The sequence below is a fragment of the Jatropha curcas genome, chromosome 11 (assembly GCF_041381405.1).
Source record: "Jatropha curcas cultivar XTBG-Jc1 chromosome 11, XTBG_Jcur_1.0, whole genome shotgun sequence".
NCBI classification, from domain to species: domain Eukaryota; kingdom Viridiplantae; phylum Streptophyta; class Magnoliopsida; order Malpighiales; family Euphorbiaceae; genus Jatropha; species Jatropha curcas.
Window position 1 is genome coordinate 14,680,632 of NC_143161.1, and position 18,566 is coordinate 14,699,197.

Below are 18,566 nucleotides of genomic sequence, written 5' to 3' on the forward strand. Positions count from 1 at the left end.
AAAGTATGGCCCCAAAATTGTCAAACCGTAAGTGAATCACAGTCTTGGCATCCAAACGTGGCCCCCAGCAAATGTCCACTTGGCAATTGAAGTAGACCCCACAAGTATCTGCTGGCTCTTTAACGTAGACCCCATAACACTTATTATGATTATTAAAATAAGTAAAAAACAGGTTATTAAGGATTTGCTAAATGCCAGGTGTAACCGTCAACTAAGAACCAACAACTACACCCAACAACAGAAAACCAAAATTCAAATTACAAGAAAACAAAATCTAGAGAGAGAAACTCAACTAAAAACACTTTCTCTCTCTAAAACGAAAGAAAGTCTTCGCGCTCTCTCTCTCTTTACTTTCGCTTTCTTTGTTGATAGCTACTTTTGCTTTTATATATTTTTTTATTTTTTTATTTGTTTAAATATTTTTAATAGCTGCTTCTCGTCAAAAACTTTGCCGGAACTTCATTTCAAAAGAGAGAAAGGAAAGGGAAGGAAAAGTTGGTTTTTTTTTTTCTTTCGTTTTCTTGGCGTCCAAACAGAAGGTGGCGAATCAAATGTGATGGGAAGTGGACTCTCCTCTCTCTTCCCTTGCTTCAAACCGGCGACTAACCGTACCCAACAGGACCAACCGGACCTGATCTTCACTGCCTCTGAACCGTTGGATGAAACCCTAGGCCACTCTTTTGCCTACGTCCGATCTTCCAACCGCTTCGTCTCTCCTACTCCTTCTGATCGTTTTGTTTCTCCTTCTAGCTCTCTTCGTTTTTCTCCTTCTCGGGCTGGAACCGGTTCTGAGACCCGACCCGGTTTGCCTGAGACAGGAGGGTTTAAGTCCATTTCTGGTGCTTCGGTCAGTGCTAACACTTCGACGCCCAGAACTGTCCTCCAACTTGATAATATTTACGACGATGCCATTGACAGTAGCTCTGGCTTTGCTGCTGGTGTTTGTACTGGTGGTGGAGTAAGGAGCAGTATTGTGAACGTTGATGGATTTGAGAGCACCGCGTCGTTTAGCGCGTTGCGCTTGCAACCGGTGCCACGTGGTGGCGAGGGGTTCTTCATGTCTGGTCCCATCGAGCGCGGTGCACTCTCCGGTCCACTTGACGCCAACTTCGGGACCGACAATAGCGGAAGAGTACACTTCTCCGCACCGCTTGGTGGTATTTATGTGAAAAAGAAGCGGAGGAAGGGCATTTCTGGTATCAAGAAGGCCATATATAGGAACTTATCGGAAAAGAAACGGCCGTGGGTGGTGCCGGTACTGAATTTCGTGAACCGGAAGGAAAATTCGGGAACCGCAGAGGAGAGGGAGAGCAGAGATGAGAGTAATGTGCAGTGGGCGTTAGGAAAGGCGGGAGAGGATCGGGTCCATGTGGTCGTATCAGAGGAGCAAGGGTGGTTGTTTGTTGGGATTTATGATGGGTTTAACGGCCCTGATGCGCCCGAATTCTTGATGGGAAATCTCTACAGGGCTGTGTATAACGAACTTCAAGGATTATTTTGGGACGTTGAAGAGGCTGAAGAGACGAGTAATATAGAATCAACAACTGTTGTGGAGAATGACAATACAACCGGCTCATCACTAGAAAAGAATGGTACAAGTGTTGAAAAGAGTTCAATCGGTGATACAGGATTGAATTTATTGCCTCAGGATCAAGATAATATAGCTGCAGCTATCCTATCAAAGGAAACGGGTGTTGGAAATGGCGGGGGTGGTTTAATTGGCGGGACGGAATCAAGCTTGGCGGCCCATGAAAGGGTTAAAAAGGTTACATTTCAGTCAGAGGGAATAGAGATTACACAGAGAAGGCGGTTGTGGGAATTTCTTGCCGAGGAGGATGCAGAAGACGGGCTTGATCTTTCAGGGTCCGATAGATTTGCATTTTCTGTTGATGATGCAATTAGCGTTAGCAATGCAGGATCTGCTGTTAATAGAAGGTGGTTATTGCTTTCAAAACTGAAACAAGGATTATCAAAACATAGGGAAAAGAAATTGTTTCCATGGAAATTTGGATTGGAGGGGAAAGAGGAGAAGGTGGAAAGTAGCAGAGTGGAGGAGAGGGTTTTGAAGAGGAAGCGGAAGGTGGGACCAGTGGACCATAAACTGGTTCTAAGGGCTTTATCAAGAGCGCTAGAAGTGACTGAAGTAGCATACTTGGATATGACTGATAAGGTGCTAGATACAAATCCAGAGTTAGCATTGATGGGTTCATGTTTATTGGTGGTGTTGATGAGGGATGAGGATGTATATGTCATGAATGTGGGTGATAGCAGGGCAATTGTTGCGCAGTATGAACCACAAGAGGCTGGCTCTAGTGTGGATGATAATGGGTTGAGTATGGAGGGCGTAGCAGAGGGTCCTGCTCAAGTGATGAGGCTGACTGCATTGCAGCTGTCCACCGATCACAGCACGAGCATTGAAGAAGTAAGTTTTCCATAATCCATCAATAATTACTCTTTACTTCGTATGTTGGTAGTATGTTTTAAATAGCTCCAGCTTATCAATATCAAGGTTTATTAATAGTGGTTGGATGTGATTACGTAGTTGAACTTGATGTCTGTCCAACTAGATATTGGTAGGAAATGTGATGCTTCTTGCTTGGCCTGGATTTGTTATCTGTTTTGCATTGAATAATGATTAATGTTTGTATCACTCGGAGAATACTGAACTTGACAATTCATGTAAGTGCTCCTTGATATTTTAGTTACATTTGCTATTCTAAGCTTCAGCTAGTTTTGCACTGGAAATATGCCAAGCTTTAAGTCCCATTATTTCATCAAGTAAATACTGTGCTGCTGTTTATACTCTACAAGAATCATATGCATTTTTCTCATCGTTTCACTGATTTTCTTCTGTATCTGAATTGATGTCAATGTTTCTGTTTGAACTTTAACTGATATGCCTAGTGTTAGATTGAAAACTTGAGGAAGGGGTCCCTTTCTGGTTCTGCGTTTGATTTCTTTTCCACCCTTATTTTAATTATTTCAAGTTCCATCAATTGTTTGACAGTATGGCTTATGATTAAAGATTGAAGACATTCCTTTATGCATCTTTCCTAACAACTGAAAAAATCTTGTGATAAGCACTTAAAATTATGGCTATAAGACATTTTACAGTGTGATTGTTGTTGTTTTTTGAGTTCTTGCTTTCTACCTTTTAGAAGTCGAGTCCTGATCCTGGGCATATTTATTTTCCTTCTCATCTTATTTGTGTTGTTACAGTTCCTGAACTAAAATTTGACACGTTAAAAACACTCCTGACTTATAGTTATTCCAGATTACCAACTTTCAGTACTGTATCTTTTGCTTTTCCCCATTGTTTCTTTCTTAGTTCTTTTGGTGTTTATTGCTGCTTTGACTTGTCGGTGTTAGGTATATCACCTAGTCTTCCCTTCTTCAAAAAGTAAGCTTGATGGGTTGAATTAAGTGACGTTATACCAAATCTTCTTACTGTTGAAATAGAGAAAATTTATTGAAGTGGAAATCTTCCTTTGGTCATGTTTCAGTTGTTTGAACAAGCATGCCTGGATTTTATTGCGTGTCAATTAAGTAGCATGAAATGGTCCCATGACCAGTCCTGTTCCTTGTATTGCTTGTTGGGTCAAGAGATCTGAGGAAGCTTCCTTTCCCATTCCTTGCTATTTTGTCATTTTGTTACTGTCTTGTTGGATAAAATACAAAAACCTCCTTTTAAGTCTCATTTTTGTAGTTGGGTTATGCTAAAAAATATTGGATGCTTCCTTTGTCAACGTCATTTAATTTTTTTGTATTGCATGTGTTTTCAATTGCTCGATTGGTGTAATCTTTTGTTTGTGGGTTAAGATTCATTTCCCCGAGGTTATTCCTCCCTCACATCATGTTGGGTCTATGCTGCAAGTTTGAATCTTTCAGAAAAGAAGCCTTGTGTAGTGTTTGTATCTAGAATTTGTGATTTCTTATTTTACTTTGTACAGTCCTTTAATAAACTGCCTCGTGGTTGCCTTATTTTGACTTCCTGCATATTGTACTTCTGATGGTGCTCTCTCTTAGAGGAAGTGATATATCTTTACGCTGGAAGCTTGTCCTTGATAAATATGCATTCTGCACATTTATTGGCTAATTTTCCTCTTTTGCAATATTTGTTGCCTAATTTCTCATGCTTTATTGATTGCTGAACTATTAGATTCAATTCTTTTATGGTTCATGATGGTTTGGTATTTTTTTAATGAATTTACTCCTAAATCTGACACATCTTTCCAGTATGAAAATGGCATGCACCTTCCAATCAGATGTCTTTCCTTTTCATAGCAACACTTTTGTTTTTTTAATCGCAGAGTGATATTGGATAGCATTTTCAGTTCTTCCTTGATAGCACACACACGTGCACATACATCCAACCTTTCTTTTGAAGTCTTTGTTTGAGGTGATAGGTAAATAAGAAGAAAATCTTTGATGATTTTAATTGCATTTTTATTATAATTGTAGATTAGACAGCCTAATATTGTAAAGAATTTGTGAATTTGGATTTTAGCTATCCAATATCTTTTACTGAAAGCTTGAGGAATAACTGATTCTAGACGTCTAGTCGTAAGTCGCATCCTAAGGTTTTCTGCACCTTCTATGTTAGTAAAGGAATTCATACCGTTGAATCATGCATGCCTTTGGAATTGCTGAAATATGATTTTAAGAATGGTATTTGAAACCCTGTGATTATCTTACAATTGTCTTTTCTAGAAGTATTAAGTTTACTTGGACTATCCTTATTTTCAAGCCTTGTATCTTGAATTTGACATGTAGGTGTTCTATACAGGGACGGGTATTCGAATGTTCTGTAATGTGCATGTGCAGGGGTGCTTTTGTTTTCCTATCTTGATTGATAAAGTTTAGTATCGATGTTAAATTTATAACTCTTTATCCTTCATCATCTTCTATCATGATAATGATGGATGCTAAGAAATTGAAGTTCCTGTTCACTTCATGCAGGAAATCTTAAGAATCAAGAATGAACACCCAGATGACAGCCAATGTATTGTCAATGATAGAGTGAAAGGCCGTCTCAAGGTCACTAGAGCATTTGGGGCTGGATTTCTAAAACAGGTTTACTTCCCTTGAGCTCAAGAATCTTATAATTGGACCTTTCTGCTTGATGGAAAAAAGGCTCTATCACTGTGAATGTGTTCCTTCTGCTGCTTTGTTTTAGTGAAGATTTTGCATATTGCAGATTTACATATGATTCATGCAAAATCCTATTTGACATGTTAATGGGAGATGTTGACATCAAATTAACTATCACACTGTCTCCTTCTAGTTGATACATTGTGCATGGTTCATTTCAAACATTGCACAGTAAGACATTGTTATTTAATAAATTACAAAATGCACCATAATTAATATAGGAATGTGAAGTTATCTTGCATATGAGGATTTTATGTATCTCAATTGACAGGAATATACATAATTACAAACACATTCATAAAGACATTACATATAAGATCCCACAAACACATTCATAAAGACCAAGTTGCATTAGTGACATTTTAGAATTTTGGAACAATGAGTTATTACCCAGACTACTCTACATTCTTTGGTTTTTAAAAGCTGTAATTACTTGAATGTCATGAGTTATGGGATGTTGTTCATTTAGTAAATTTCATAAACTATATAGCATTACATGTAGTAATTGGTGTTTCTCCAGCAAGCAGACTTTTTGCCCTCTTTTTAGGGGGAAGCTAGAGTTGGCAAGAAGACCACGTAATGTTATGTGCAAGTTCTCTAATTCACTTATGAATTTATCTTTTTGCAACGTTCCCATGTTCACCTCTTCAAAAATTAGAAATAATGAGCTGTTAGCTCGCTGATATTGTACGAGTCAGGGTGACCATGGAAGTGGAGTCTTGGATGCACTAAGTCATGTAAATAATAATATGATTAAACAAAATTGCATTTGCTTTTACCAGTTTTAGACAGTACTTGAATTCGTTAAACAGTAGAGCTTATTTTAGGATGTAGCATATAGTTTAGTATTGCAAAAGAACAGAATAATTTACATGATGACACGGCATGTGCATTGGTGCAGCCCAAATTCAATGATGTATTGTTGGAGATGTTTCGGAATGAGTATATTGGTACTGCACCATACATATCCTGCACTCCTTCTCTTTGTCATCATCAACTGTGTCCAAGAGATCAATTTTTAGTCCTATCATCTGATGGATTATATCAGTATCTGACCAATCACGAAGTGGTTTCTTATGTTGAGAGTTTCATGGAGAAGTTTCCAGATGGAGACCCAGCACAGCACCTGATAGAGGAGCTTCTTTCCCGTGCAGCTAAGAAAGCCGGTAAAGCTGAAGTTTTTTTTTTTTGTGTGTGTATTTTATTTCAATTGCTTGATCTGCATATTCTTGGGTCACACATGATGTAGAGAATTACTTCTCAGCTTGATAGAAGCCTGCTAATTAAATGCAAACTCTCTACATATGTAAAAATTTAGGCCCAGAAAAATAAGGTGGAGTGCGACAATTTTATATCTGTTAAGTGTTGTCGCCAACAAGAAAACAAAGATACATTAAAAAAGTATACTTTTTTATGGGGGATGCTCAGTGCATTTTAATCAATATGTTGCATGCAGCATGCTACTTGCAATTTTCTTTTCCTTGCACTGCAGAACATAGGATTTGGTTGATTTTGCACAAAGCATTGATGTGTTTTGGGAAAGTGGTTTAAAAAGGCTTCTCTATGCATTTTATTGTTGGCTTTTACTATGGTACAAAATTCATGAATTCTGTATAGATAGAGAAGTTATGTTTTTGTGCCATTTGGCATAGTAACCTATTATAGCAAGTAAACGTAACTTGTTGCATATGGCATTTGTTTGTTCTTTTGAAGCTTTTTTCTTAAGATAACTTTCTTCTTCACATATCATATATAAAAAAATATTATATATCATGAATTTTAAATATATTTTTATTTTTAATTATTTCTTGGAAATATCATTTTTTTTAGTTCATACAAATCTATCATTTTTCGATCCATTTTCTCTCTATAAATTATTTTTTTATTTTAAAATTTTTTGATGAGATTTAGTTTAGTAATTTTAATCACATTTTATAGTTCTTGAAATATATTATAATGTTAAAAATCACGTAAAGGAGAATTTTAAAAAAAGAAAATTAATTCAAATAAAAAAGTAAGAAATACATAAAATAAATTGTCCATATACTAAATGAGAGTCTAAATTATGAAGTAGTTAATTAAGGTCATATCATTTTAATAGTGATAATAATAAAAAAATTTGTTATAGGTAGCTTATTTACTTTTCTTTTGAGAAGGCGTGATTAACTTATTTATAGTATTAAAGAGAAATAAAGAATTAAATATATTTTTTTAGAAATGAGAATCAATCTTTTTAATTTATATATTTTTTATAATAATGAAATGAAAACTTTTTTATTCATAAAACTTTATTTAATAATAAAATATTAAATAAAAATAACAATATTGTTAATACATTGTAACCTAACTTACAAGTAGTAAGTATTCTTATTACAATTGAATCCAACGGTTTATATAAATATCATGTAAATCTAATGGATGTAAAGATTTCTCTATAGATAGAGAAATTTTCTATTTTCTACCGTAGTCTTACCCTTTACGGTTATATTCTTAGTTGCCAAGTGCCCATATTTTTCATCTTGCTTTTGGTTCGCTTTGCTTAATTCTGAATCAAGTTATATGTGATAACTTAATTTTTCTAAATATTTACATTGAATATGGAAGTATTATAATTGGTGTTTTCTTTAAGAGCATTCTATGTCAAGATCTTGCTATTCTTGAATTGATAGAACATTGCATCTCACAACTGATAACAACATAATTAAACCAAACCTAACTCTCACTTCTTGTTAGATTCAGCATGTGTTTCCATGTTGTGTCCAGTATTGCTAACCCTAAGTTAATAAAGGCTTTGACATCTGATACCCTACTTGCAATGTCATATTTGTTTCTTCGTTTATTAGTAACCATGAAATATATTTCCTTGTTTGTTCTATGTTATACCTTTGTTCTGTCATATTCTCATTCATGTTGCACAAATGAGATTGATGAATACAGGCACATTCGAGTTTATCTCTCTGTACTGTATTTTTTGTTAATTTGATTTTATTAGCCTCTTGATTTTCACTCTTCTGTGGGCTGTATGTAGGGATGGATTTCCATGAATTACTAGACATTCCACAAGGAGATCGCCGGAAGTACCATGATGATGTTACCGTTATGGTGATATCTCTTGAAGGTAGAATCTGGAAGTCATCAGGAAAGTATCTTTGAAATCTTCATACGTTGCTGTGTCTGAACTGGTGACAACCTCTATAAAAGATAGAAATGCAGTTTCAATTCTCCAGTTGAGTCTTCTGCAAAGCAGTTCAGAGACAGGTGACCCATTTTTTCATGGGCTGTATAAAACATATGTTTGGGCGCTATACACAGTTAACAGGGGCAAATTCAAATGATATTAGCAAGAGACTAGTGCTAGCTAGGTAGCCTTGAATAGTTTGACTAGATGTCCAAATGGGGGGAAATCTGCATATGCGGTTAGTAGAAAATGCTCCTTAGGAAATTAAAAAGAAAAAAAAAAAAGCATTTTTTTCTCTTGTTTGTTTCCTTTTTTTCCTTTTTCTTTTTCTTTAAATTAAAATCAATGTTCTTATTAGATATTTTGCATAGGACTATTTATAGGTGCCTTATTTTTGTTCTTAGAGCCAAAATCTGGGCGAAGAGGGTTCTTTGTAATATGGTGGGGGTATACTGAACTCGAACATTTCCTTGTCTCAAATGAGCTCTGTAATTTTGGAGGTGGATTTCCACCAATGCGGTTCAAAAGAATTGATTTTTCCTTTCAACTCCTCTTTTTGTGGTTAAATATCATCTTTGATGCAAAGCTATGCAATTATATGTTGAAATTAATAAAGTTGAAATTAATGTCATTAACATTATTAATCATATGTTGTTGATCTTTTTTGGACTAATATAGTTAATATTTTTTAAATAATAACATTTTTCAGTCTTTTTTAATAATTAATGAAATTAATAATATGATTAGTATTATTTCAAAGTAATAAAAATCTTGAGTTGTTTTTTCCGTAAATGTTTCTGGCATTTTTCCCTCCTATTTCTTTTTTTTAACATAACAAGATAGCATGTTAAAACATTATAATATTAGAATTACATTAAAATTCAATTAGCACATATAAATAATTAAATTTATGTTTCAAGACTTGAATGCAATAGATACTATGATAAATATTCTTATATTTTAATTACTAAAAAGATAATAAAAAAAATTACACATTCCATACGTATAGTGTAACACCACCTTTCCGACCCCACAAGGCCTGACAAGAGATGTCACATTCTGTGCCAGAGGTACGTACATGCTTACTTATTAGTACAGGACTAGTAACAAATGAAAATATAATATAGTAATTAAAACTCAGTTTACAATTCTTTTAAAATGTACAGCAGAAGTCTTAGTAACCTGACCTGCTTAAAACAATTTAATTATAAAAGTCGAAAAAATTTAAATCTTTTCAAAATGGTAGTGAAATCCATCAAATATTTTCGGAATAGTTTTAGTAAACCCCACAGCAAAACTGCAAGAGTTCCATTTGTAAATACAACTTAGAAAAAGAATATATCTGTTACTAAAATATTCTAAAGTATTGATTAAAATTCTCCGAAGTCCTTAATATAAGTAAAACAACTTCTCAAAAGGAAGCGTCCTCAAATCCAACATTAATAAAAGAAAAGTATCAAAAGTTTAATTCAAAATAGAGTCCAAGTCCTTATGCAACTAATTTGAAATCCTCTAAGAGTTCAAGAGACAAAAATAAAAATACTGGAAAAAAAAAATAAAGCACCACATAGTAAATCCAAGCTCTCATTCTTTCAAATCTAAAACATGCCACGAGTCTGCAGTATAACTCAAATTCTAGTCTGGAGAAGTTTGGAGAAGATCTTCTCTCTAGATACAGGTACTCGAGATCCACAGTAAACAAAACTTTCAACCTATGCAAGTTAAAAAAAAACATCGCATTGAGTATAAAACTCAGTGGTGTTCAACAATTATATGCAACCACATAGCATTCAGGTATGGTCCATTGAAACCATACACATCCTCAATATATATGTCATTCGCTACAACAGTCCACATTCTCACTCCATATTTCTATACAAACACTCATAATCATCAATTTATATTCAAGTTCAATCAATATATAAGAGCAAACCCATATAGGTACATACTCACATAGCCTGCAGTTTAAGTAACCTCATAACAGTGTTATCTAAAGCACCATTATTCATAATTCCACATACACAAAGGTACTTACTGCTCAAGTAATCACGCAATATCTTTGCTATAAAAGGCAAGCATAACATAAGAGCATATTACATTATTTTAGCATCTAATCCGTGTCATAAGTATACATGTTACATGTTATAATAGTATCTCACAGTGCAAGTAATTATATAAACGTTTCTGTAAATAATTTGCATATCATATAACCATATAAGTTTTACAGTAATACCTTGCATGTCGTGTAATCACATAACATTAGTCTATAGGTAACTTGTGTTGCAAATAATCCGTCCAATATAACTGTACTATCAATATCTTACTCATTAATTTAGATTATTGGGCCTTAACGGTGACTCAGAAGAAATAGAAGCAGAACAGATAACAGAATGGTGTCTGATAACAGTCAGACTAATATTGGCTAGTTAGCATTTAACAGTAGACTTTGAAAGTCTTTCGGATATAGAGGCAGTAGAGTGCGTCCACTCGTCTTGAAGACACCCACGTGTCTAGCTTATGATCATAGAGCAATCCAAATCAGATCTTATAGCATGCTTTATTTTTAGAAACAGATAACTATATTCTAGCAACTACTCAACCAAGACCATAGTAAGAGCCCATTAGTTTTTTTAGATTGATACAGTTTAATTCCATTTCCAAGTACCAATCACACAATCCAAATATCACACAACAAATGTAACAAGTAAGCGTACTTGATTGCAACCTACTCATTATGCATAAAAGCTCATAAGCTTCATATAAATCCAAAACATTTATTCTCATACATGTGCTCAAGTATTAATCTCATGTCCGTAAGATAAATAGCTCAAGTAATTCAATTAAGATCGCATCATGCCACACTTATTTCAAATCAACATTTCTAAAGATGTCAAGTACGTAAGCGTACCTAGTGCTTAGCATTAAGCTCCCAAAACATCATACCTAATTGGCATTATCAAACCATAGTCAAACATAGCTCAAGCTTAATCACATTCCATAATGGTACTCAAGTCAAACAAGTCAATGTCTTAATAACAAAGTCCTAGTATGTTATCCAACCACTCAATTTAGATGCAAACAAGCATAATATCGTACATCAAGTTTAACTCATGCAACCAATAATTCAAGTCAAACATAGGTCAAAACCTAAGGACATGGGGGTACATGCTCCCTTTGCTAAGTTCGTTCATACAATTGCTTCATTCTGACATCTAATTACACATTAGTTCATTCAATTGCATGTCCAAAAATCACTTAGACTTAAAATCCCAATTAAGCATCAACACTCAACTATAAACCCTAATCGTGTTTATATAAATCAAGCCATCATAAAGATCCTTTCATCAATATGTTTAGTCATGTTTACAACTTAATCAATGCTTAGGTTATCATATGAGTTTCTAGCCTCACTCAGAAAAGGTTTTAAAGAAAATTTTCTCATAGACATCATATATGCATTTAGTATGTTTAAGCATCATTTGAAGGTCCAAAACATAATATTTCACAAAAGGGACAACAAAGAGCACGGGCAAGGTGTGCTAGACAGCATGGTCATGCCACAAAAGCACATATCAGACCAATAGTTAGGAGAAAGCAAGGGTTGGGCATGCTAAATAGCATGGCCGTGCTAGAAAGCCAATTTCAGCGCACACACACACAGAGGTTAGTAATGAGCACGGGCTGGGCGTAACAAGCAGCATGGCTATGCTATCTGGGTTTTCCAGCTATGAAATTTTACCACTATAAAGCCGTTAAACATAGCATATCACATTCTTCATCTCAAAACCAAACATTTGTACGTAAACCACTATCAAACATGCCAAATAAGAATAGAAACACTCAAGAACATTAATATCTCACTCACAACACCAAAATATAACAAAATTCACAACACTCCCAAGACATTCTCATAATCTCAATCACACAAACATCAATGTAAGAAAATCAAATTAAATACTTGTTGAGCACTAACCTCAAAATTGTGCAACAGTAAACTCTATTGCAAATTCAGGCCTTCCCTTTGCACTTATCAACTTTAAAAGGTTCACCGTCCTCGATGAGTATGAAATCCAAAAACGAAACATAACAAAGCAACCATTAGAGATTCGAGAAATCTCCTGACGACATTAAGCCCAAAAATATAATCAAATAAGCAAACAACATACGGATTGCAAAACGGAAGCTTACCTTGATTACGGAATGCCTTCTGTGATCACAGCCTAATTGCACCTTAATCTACTAGTTTCAATTGACTATTCTAATATTAATAACTCTCTATTTGTTATTTGATTGCAGATTTCAATGGTGGAAGTCTCATAAATGGAAGAAGAGCTTCTCGTTCTCTCTTTCTTTTCTCTCTTGTGCGTGTGTGTGAAGAGGGCGACACTCTCTTGTCAAAAGAGGGGGTCGACCACTCTTTTAGTTTAGGTTAAAATCTTTTTTTTTATTCTCCAAAATGGCCCATTATTAAATAACCCCACTTATTTAACAAAAACCTATTTAATAAAATACTCACAATAGAATATCAATAAATATAATTAAAACTATATTTTAACAAATAATTCCTTCTAATAATAGTTATCAATAAATCATATTTAAAAATCAAATCCCAATAATCAATACTGAATACCAAATTTATTTTAATGCCCAATAAATAGAGAAAAATCATGTCAATTTAAGGGAAATATTCTAAAATCAATTTAACACCGTTTCAATCCCAATTCCAAATATCTAGGTGCAATTAGAACTACATTACATTAAATTTCATAACTAGGCCTCCTAAGGCACAATTTCACAATTCACAATCCAAAAATCATTTAATGCATGAAAGATCAAACAAATAACATGTAATGCATGAATCACAATCAAGACTCAACAATTAGGAAGACAACTTCTCTGAATTCAAATTTATACCAAAACTCCAATTTGGTACCAATTAGCAATCCAGTCAATCATTATTCATAATTCCAGAAATTAAAGCGTTACATATAGACATGACTAGTTTAAAAAAAAATTAAAGTTATAAATTTGTTATTATATGACAATTATTTCATATTCAAATTTAAATGAGTAAAAAATATTCACATGAAGTAAGTATTCTATTTTTTCTTTATTCCGTGCTATTCAATTATCCAAATTACGCATAAGCTGGAAGTTGTAAAAAAAAAAAAAAAAAAAAAAAAAAAAAAGTCATTCTCTTTATTTCATTCGATTCTGTTCAATGAAACAAAGGAGATACTACGCGCTTAGACCTTAGAATTTGTAAAATAACAGTCATTTTATATCCATATGGTTGTTAAACAGAGTCCATCAGCGAATGCAGAGCTATCTCATTACAAGTATAAACTGTGAACATGGACTCGTTCCCATTTCTTTAACGGCAATACTATCAATCTATCATGACTACCTAAATTGTCGCTAGGCAAACTAATATCCTATATGTAATACGAACGAAACGGCATGTTATCTTGGGAAAAGACTTCATATCCTATTTTCCCAAGTAAAAATAGAAGAAGAAGAAGAAGAAGAAGAAGATTTGAGTTAAGATGGACACCAAATTTAATGGATGGAATGTGATATCATAAAAAAATTAAGATTTGCAATTCCTATGTTGCTTATGTTACAAAACTGAAATTACAAGATTCAACATTTTAATTATCTGGTATACAGCTTAGCTCATATCTTGCGGTGTAATAGGAGATGGACTCCTTGATTGCACCCAAGTTACTAAATCTTCCCGTGTTGCCACAAAACAACCAGCTCTTTCTTCACTCTTTGTAAATGGTGCAGCAAGCTTATCTACATGGGAAGCAAAGGCATTGGCTAGTCCTTGAGAAAACTTGTGAGTTCCTGTACCAGTGTGAGCTGAAAATAGCTTTGGCAATGCCTCGTTACGCTGGACGAATTTGGTTAAAGTCTCCATCCACTCTTCGAGTGCAGTATGGGCTGCACCAATGGACAATGAGCGAACATCCAAACTCCATTCATCTATTGTTTTGTTATGCAAATCTGGATATAATCCATAAAGGGTTCCTAGATAAAGCAGCTCATGAGCTCTGGCATAAAGATTTCTCTTGCGACATATATCAATCAAACAGTTACAAAATGGTCTTCGTGCCTCAACTGCAGTGTTACTGACAACAGCTTTAAAATCCTCTTTGACAGTGTCAAAGCTAGTTTTCTCTTCTTCAATCAACTTCACAAATGCAACCAACTTTGGATTAGCTTGCTGCAGACAAGTAATTACCTTGTCCGCATCACCACTCTCCTCACATAGTGACACAACAGATAGCAAGCAACCACAAAGCCTGTCATCAGTTTTGACCCCTCTCTCCACTGAAATAGTAAAAACCTTAACCAAATCGTCAATTCTCTTAGCTTTCCCTAAGCACTGAATCAAACAAGTGCATCCCATCACATTAAGATCAATTCCCAACCCAGACATCTCTTCAAACAGCTCCATTGCCTTAATAGCATTTCCTCCACTACCATATATATTTAGCATTGCTGTGTAGCTCCAACTATCTGGCCTACAATGTTTTGATCCCTTCATATCCTCAAACAACCTCTCAGCCTCCTCCTCTAATCCAAGATCTGCACACATGCTCAACAATGTATTATACAAAATGAAATCCATTGGCCAGTTATTTAACCTCATTCGTTCCCACAATTCAATTGCATCCTTTGCCCACCTAGCCTTACCATAAATCTTAGCCATTGCAGTTATTGTTTTCTCATTTGGGGTCAGACCAGAATCGACCATTTCCTCAAACAAACTCCTAGCTAAGCCAGGCTTACCTGCCTTACCCAGTGCCTCTAACAATGTATTGTACACAACCACATTAGGCTGTACACCTAAAGATTCCATTTCTTGCAAAACATACCTAATGCCATCATAATCCCCCGCTTCACCAAACATCCTAGCCAAAACAGAGAATGTAACAGGGTCAGGTTTCCACCCACTAGCCACTCCTCTCTCATACAAACTCAAAACCTCCTCAACCTTACCCAATTTAGCATAAACATCTAGAGTAGCAGAATATGTAACCTCGTCAGGCATTAAACCAGTTTTATACATTCTCTCAAACCACTCCAATGCTTTATCAAACAAGTTACACCTTTTAGCACAAGTTATAATAGTTGAATATGTAATATTGTCAAGCTCAATTTTATTGCTTACCATCTCATACGCAAGATTCTCAATTAGCTCAAACTGTCTCCCAAACCTCAAAGACTTCATGATAACATTGTAGAATATAGTTTCCATAGGAAACAAGTTCTGGGTCTTGATCCAATTAAAGAAAAGATAAGCCTTTTGCCATGGTTTTAAACTATTAAGTATCAGAAGAGCATTTTCTCTAGTTGGTGGATAAGGGATTTGTTCGAGAAGAGAAACAAAAGCAGATTCACTAGAATCACACTCATTTAGCTTCTGTGCAAAAAGCCTTAACTCTTTAACTTCAGGATTGAGAGAGTAAGGAGATCTCTTCTGCCTTTGAAGGGAAAGCACGGACCTTTTGGGTCTAGTGGGGTTAACCCAAGTGGACTTTGGTTTAGATAAGAGTTGGGTTTGATTGCTTTTGACGGTGGAGAGAGTGGTTGCAGAGAGAGGCTTGAGTTGGTCAGATAAAGAAGGGTTTTTTTTAGGGTTTGCTGATTCTTTGACATTTTGAGATGTTCTTGGAGGAGATTGAAAGGAGTTGGAGGAAATGGTAAGTCTCCTTCTGGTATGACTTTGCCTTAATGGTGCAGTGAAGAAAATGAGTCTCTTTGTCTTATCTGATTTTTGTATTGAAAGATGAAAATCTGGAGCTGCAGAGAGATTGGCAGCCATGGCGGAAGGGGGTTATGTTTGTTTGAAGAAAATATCTGTCTCACTTATCTACTACTCTCACTACGGCCTTTCTCTAATATTTGATATTTCCTTCAATATCTGGTGCCTTATCTGAACCAAATTAGTAATTACCTGTCGGGGCCCGCGGCCAGCCCAAGCTTAGGGCGTTCTTGGGTGATATATGAATTGGAATCTCATTCCAAAAATAATTTGAAATTTAAAAATACTTTCATTTCTTTTTTGAAGAATATAATTCATTAAAGACAATAATATTAGGTATTAAAAATAAGATTTACTAATAGAGAATACATTAATCTTTTATCAAATTAAAAAAATTATCTATATTCTTTTGAATAACTAATTTTTTTTTAATGTGACTTGTACGTAGTATTCGTTATATGTACTTGTTATATAATTTTGTAATCTTTTTATATTATTTTTCTTACTTTTCAAAAGTTTAATTTGTGCATGATAAATTGTTGAGAAAAATATAAATAGATATGGTACTTTTTCTTAAAAATATATCTAGACAATAGGGTGTAAATTGGTTTAAAATATATCAATCCAAATCAAAATTTCGAATCAAATTTCAATTTGAAATGGAATTTTGGTATATGAAAATTAAAATCAAATTGAAAATTGCAAATTGAAATGGAATTTTTCTTACATTTATTGTATTTATTTTATGTTTGCACTAACTTTTTCTTTTCCACATTTATTGTTATTTCATTAATTAAATGTAAAGTTGTAAGTGAAGGTATATTCAGGGGCGGAGAAAGGGAAACGGGGGGAGCCTCTCCCAAACTCTGAAAAATTTTTTAAAATTTCCCTTATAAAATAGTGTAAAAATATATTTTTTTTTCAATTTCTGCACCTTTAATTTTGAAATTTTTTCTTGGGTCCCTTTAATTTTGAAGTCTGGCTCTGCTACTAGGTATATTCTCATTCCTCGTTAATGAACTTCAATTTTTAATTATATGAAATATTAATTTGTTGTTTTTTATAATTTAATTATATTTTTTTAGTATTTATACTCAATTTTAAATAAATATACTGAATATTTCTTATTAAATTCAAAAATTTGTATGTTCTAGTATATTACGATTGACCAGTTTTATGTTTATGGTTGAAAAATTTAGAACTACTAGATTCGAAACTAAATTTTCATAAAACAATATAGAATAAAATTTTAAATTTCAAAAAATATTTGGAATGGAATTGGATAAAGTTTTAAATTCCAAAATATGTAATGGAATTTAAATGAGGGTCATTTCATTCCATAGTAATCAAAGTACACCTCTACTAGACATGGTTGGTTCATTAAACCACCAGTTCTAGTTTATGGAACTCACGACTCAAAATTTTTAAAATATTGAACTTAAATTGGCCCTTGAACCATTGGTTTTAGTCCGGTTTCGATTCCAGCTAGTTCTGATGATCTGACAGTTTCAATTATAGTTTTTGACTATACGTGTATTATCTTTTTCAAAAAAAATAAAAATTTAGTTCCAAAATTATTTCTTTCTTTCAAAAAAATTAATGTAAATTTAAAAAATATTGATAAATTTATTTTAAATAACTTTTAGAATGTTCATACTCATATAAAGAAATAAAATTAATTAATTTACCTAATATTATTAATTAAATAAATTATTATAAAATTTTGAAAAATGCTTCAAACAAAAAAATTTAAAACGAAAAAATATTAAACTCCCATTTGTATCAAGCAATATAATTTTAGATTAATTTCCCTTTTTTTACCGTTTTTCTTTTTTCTTACTTTTTTGGTCTGGTTCAATTCTGATTCAAACCGAACCGATAGCCATACCTATATATCCCAACTAATTGAAAATATATGAATTTTGGAACTATTCTCAGAAGAATATACAGCCCGTTTGGAACAAATGAATTATGGTTGTAGAATGCATTTGCAAATGAATTCCAAGTAGAATCCATTTGCAAATGAATTTGTCATGTTTGGTATGCTACAATTTAAAATAAGAAATTCAATTGAATTCCACAAAATTATGTTTGAAATAAATTCTTAAATGAAAATTCATTTGTCTTTATTTCTTATAATACCCTTGACATAATAATTTAACAAAAATAGATAACAAACACTAATTATATTTATTATGTACATTATAATAAGTTGTCATTTTTTTATTCAAATCTAAATATAAATTTAATATAAATAAGTATATTAATATTCCATGCTAATTAAATAATTAATTATATAAGCAATAACATTCATCATAATAATTATTTTTAATTGATGTAAAAAATTTTTTTGATTTAAGTAATTAATTTGAAAACTAAAAAAAAAAGAAGAATATTACTATTGTTTTTAATTGCATTTGAAAATAACTGTTGAAGTTTTTATAGTTTCATAGTAATAATAAC

At 33.5% G+C, this 18,566-nt stretch overlaps 2 protein-coding genes and 1 long non-coding RNA gene across 3 annotated transcripts; 1 reads left to right on the forward strand and 2 right to left on the reverse strand.

The window, feature by feature from the left end:
• Nucleotides 1-261: 261 nt before the first annotated feature.
• On the forward strand, nucleotides 262-8,876 carry PLL1 (poltergeist like 1). The gene is made up of 4 exons (XM_012219264.4): nucleotides 262-2,422; nucleotides 4,960-5,073; nucleotides 6,053-6,317; nucleotides 8,180-8,876. Exons 1-4 carry the CDS (start codon nucleotides 557-559, stop codon nucleotides 8,302-8,304), a joined length of 2,370 nt encoding a protein of 789 aa, XP_012074654.1. The 5' UTR covers nucleotides 262-556; the 3' UTR covers nucleotides 8,305-8,876.
• Nucleotides 8,877-9,724: 848 nt separating this feature from the next.
• On the reverse strand, nucleotides 9,725-12,769 carry LOC105636096 (uncharacterized). The gene is made up of 2 exons (XR_002284580.3): nucleotides 12,303-12,769; nucleotides 9,725-10,041 (listed from the first exon to the last, which is right to left on the reverse strand). It is a non-coding gene; the product is annotated as an uncharacterized LOC105636096 (long non-coding RNA).
• A 1,118-nt stretch (nucleotides 12,770-13,887) lies between these two features.
• LOC105636097 (pentatricopeptide (PPR) repeat-containing protein) lies at nucleotides 13,888-16,244 on the reverse strand. The gene has a single exon (XM_012219265.4). The coding sequence runs from the start codon at nucleotides 16,161-16,163 to the stop codon at nucleotides 14,001-14,003; it is 2,163 nt and encodes a 720-aa protein (XP_012074655.1). The 5' UTR covers nucleotides 16,164-16,244; the 3' UTR covers nucleotides 13,888-14,000.
• Between the last annotated feature and the right edge of the window lie 2,322 nt (nucleotides 16,245-18,566).

Coding starts and splice junctions, on each gene's coding strand:
- PLL1 (XM_012219264.4), top strand. CDS start 557: ATGGGAAGTGGACTCTCCTCTCTCTTCCCTTGCTTCAAACCGGCGACT. Junction 5,074..6,052: donor GGGCTGGATTTCTAAAACAG/GTTTACTTCCCT, acceptor GCATTGGTGCAG/CCCAAATTCAATGATGTATT. Junction 6,318..8,179: donor CCGTGCAGCTAAGAAAGCCG/GTAAAGCTGAAG, acceptor GGCTGTATGTAG/GGATGGATTTCCATGAATTA.
- LOC105636097 (XM_012219265.4), bottom strand. CDS start 16,163: ATGGCTGCCAATCTCTCTGCAGCTCCAGATTTTCATCTTTCAATACAA.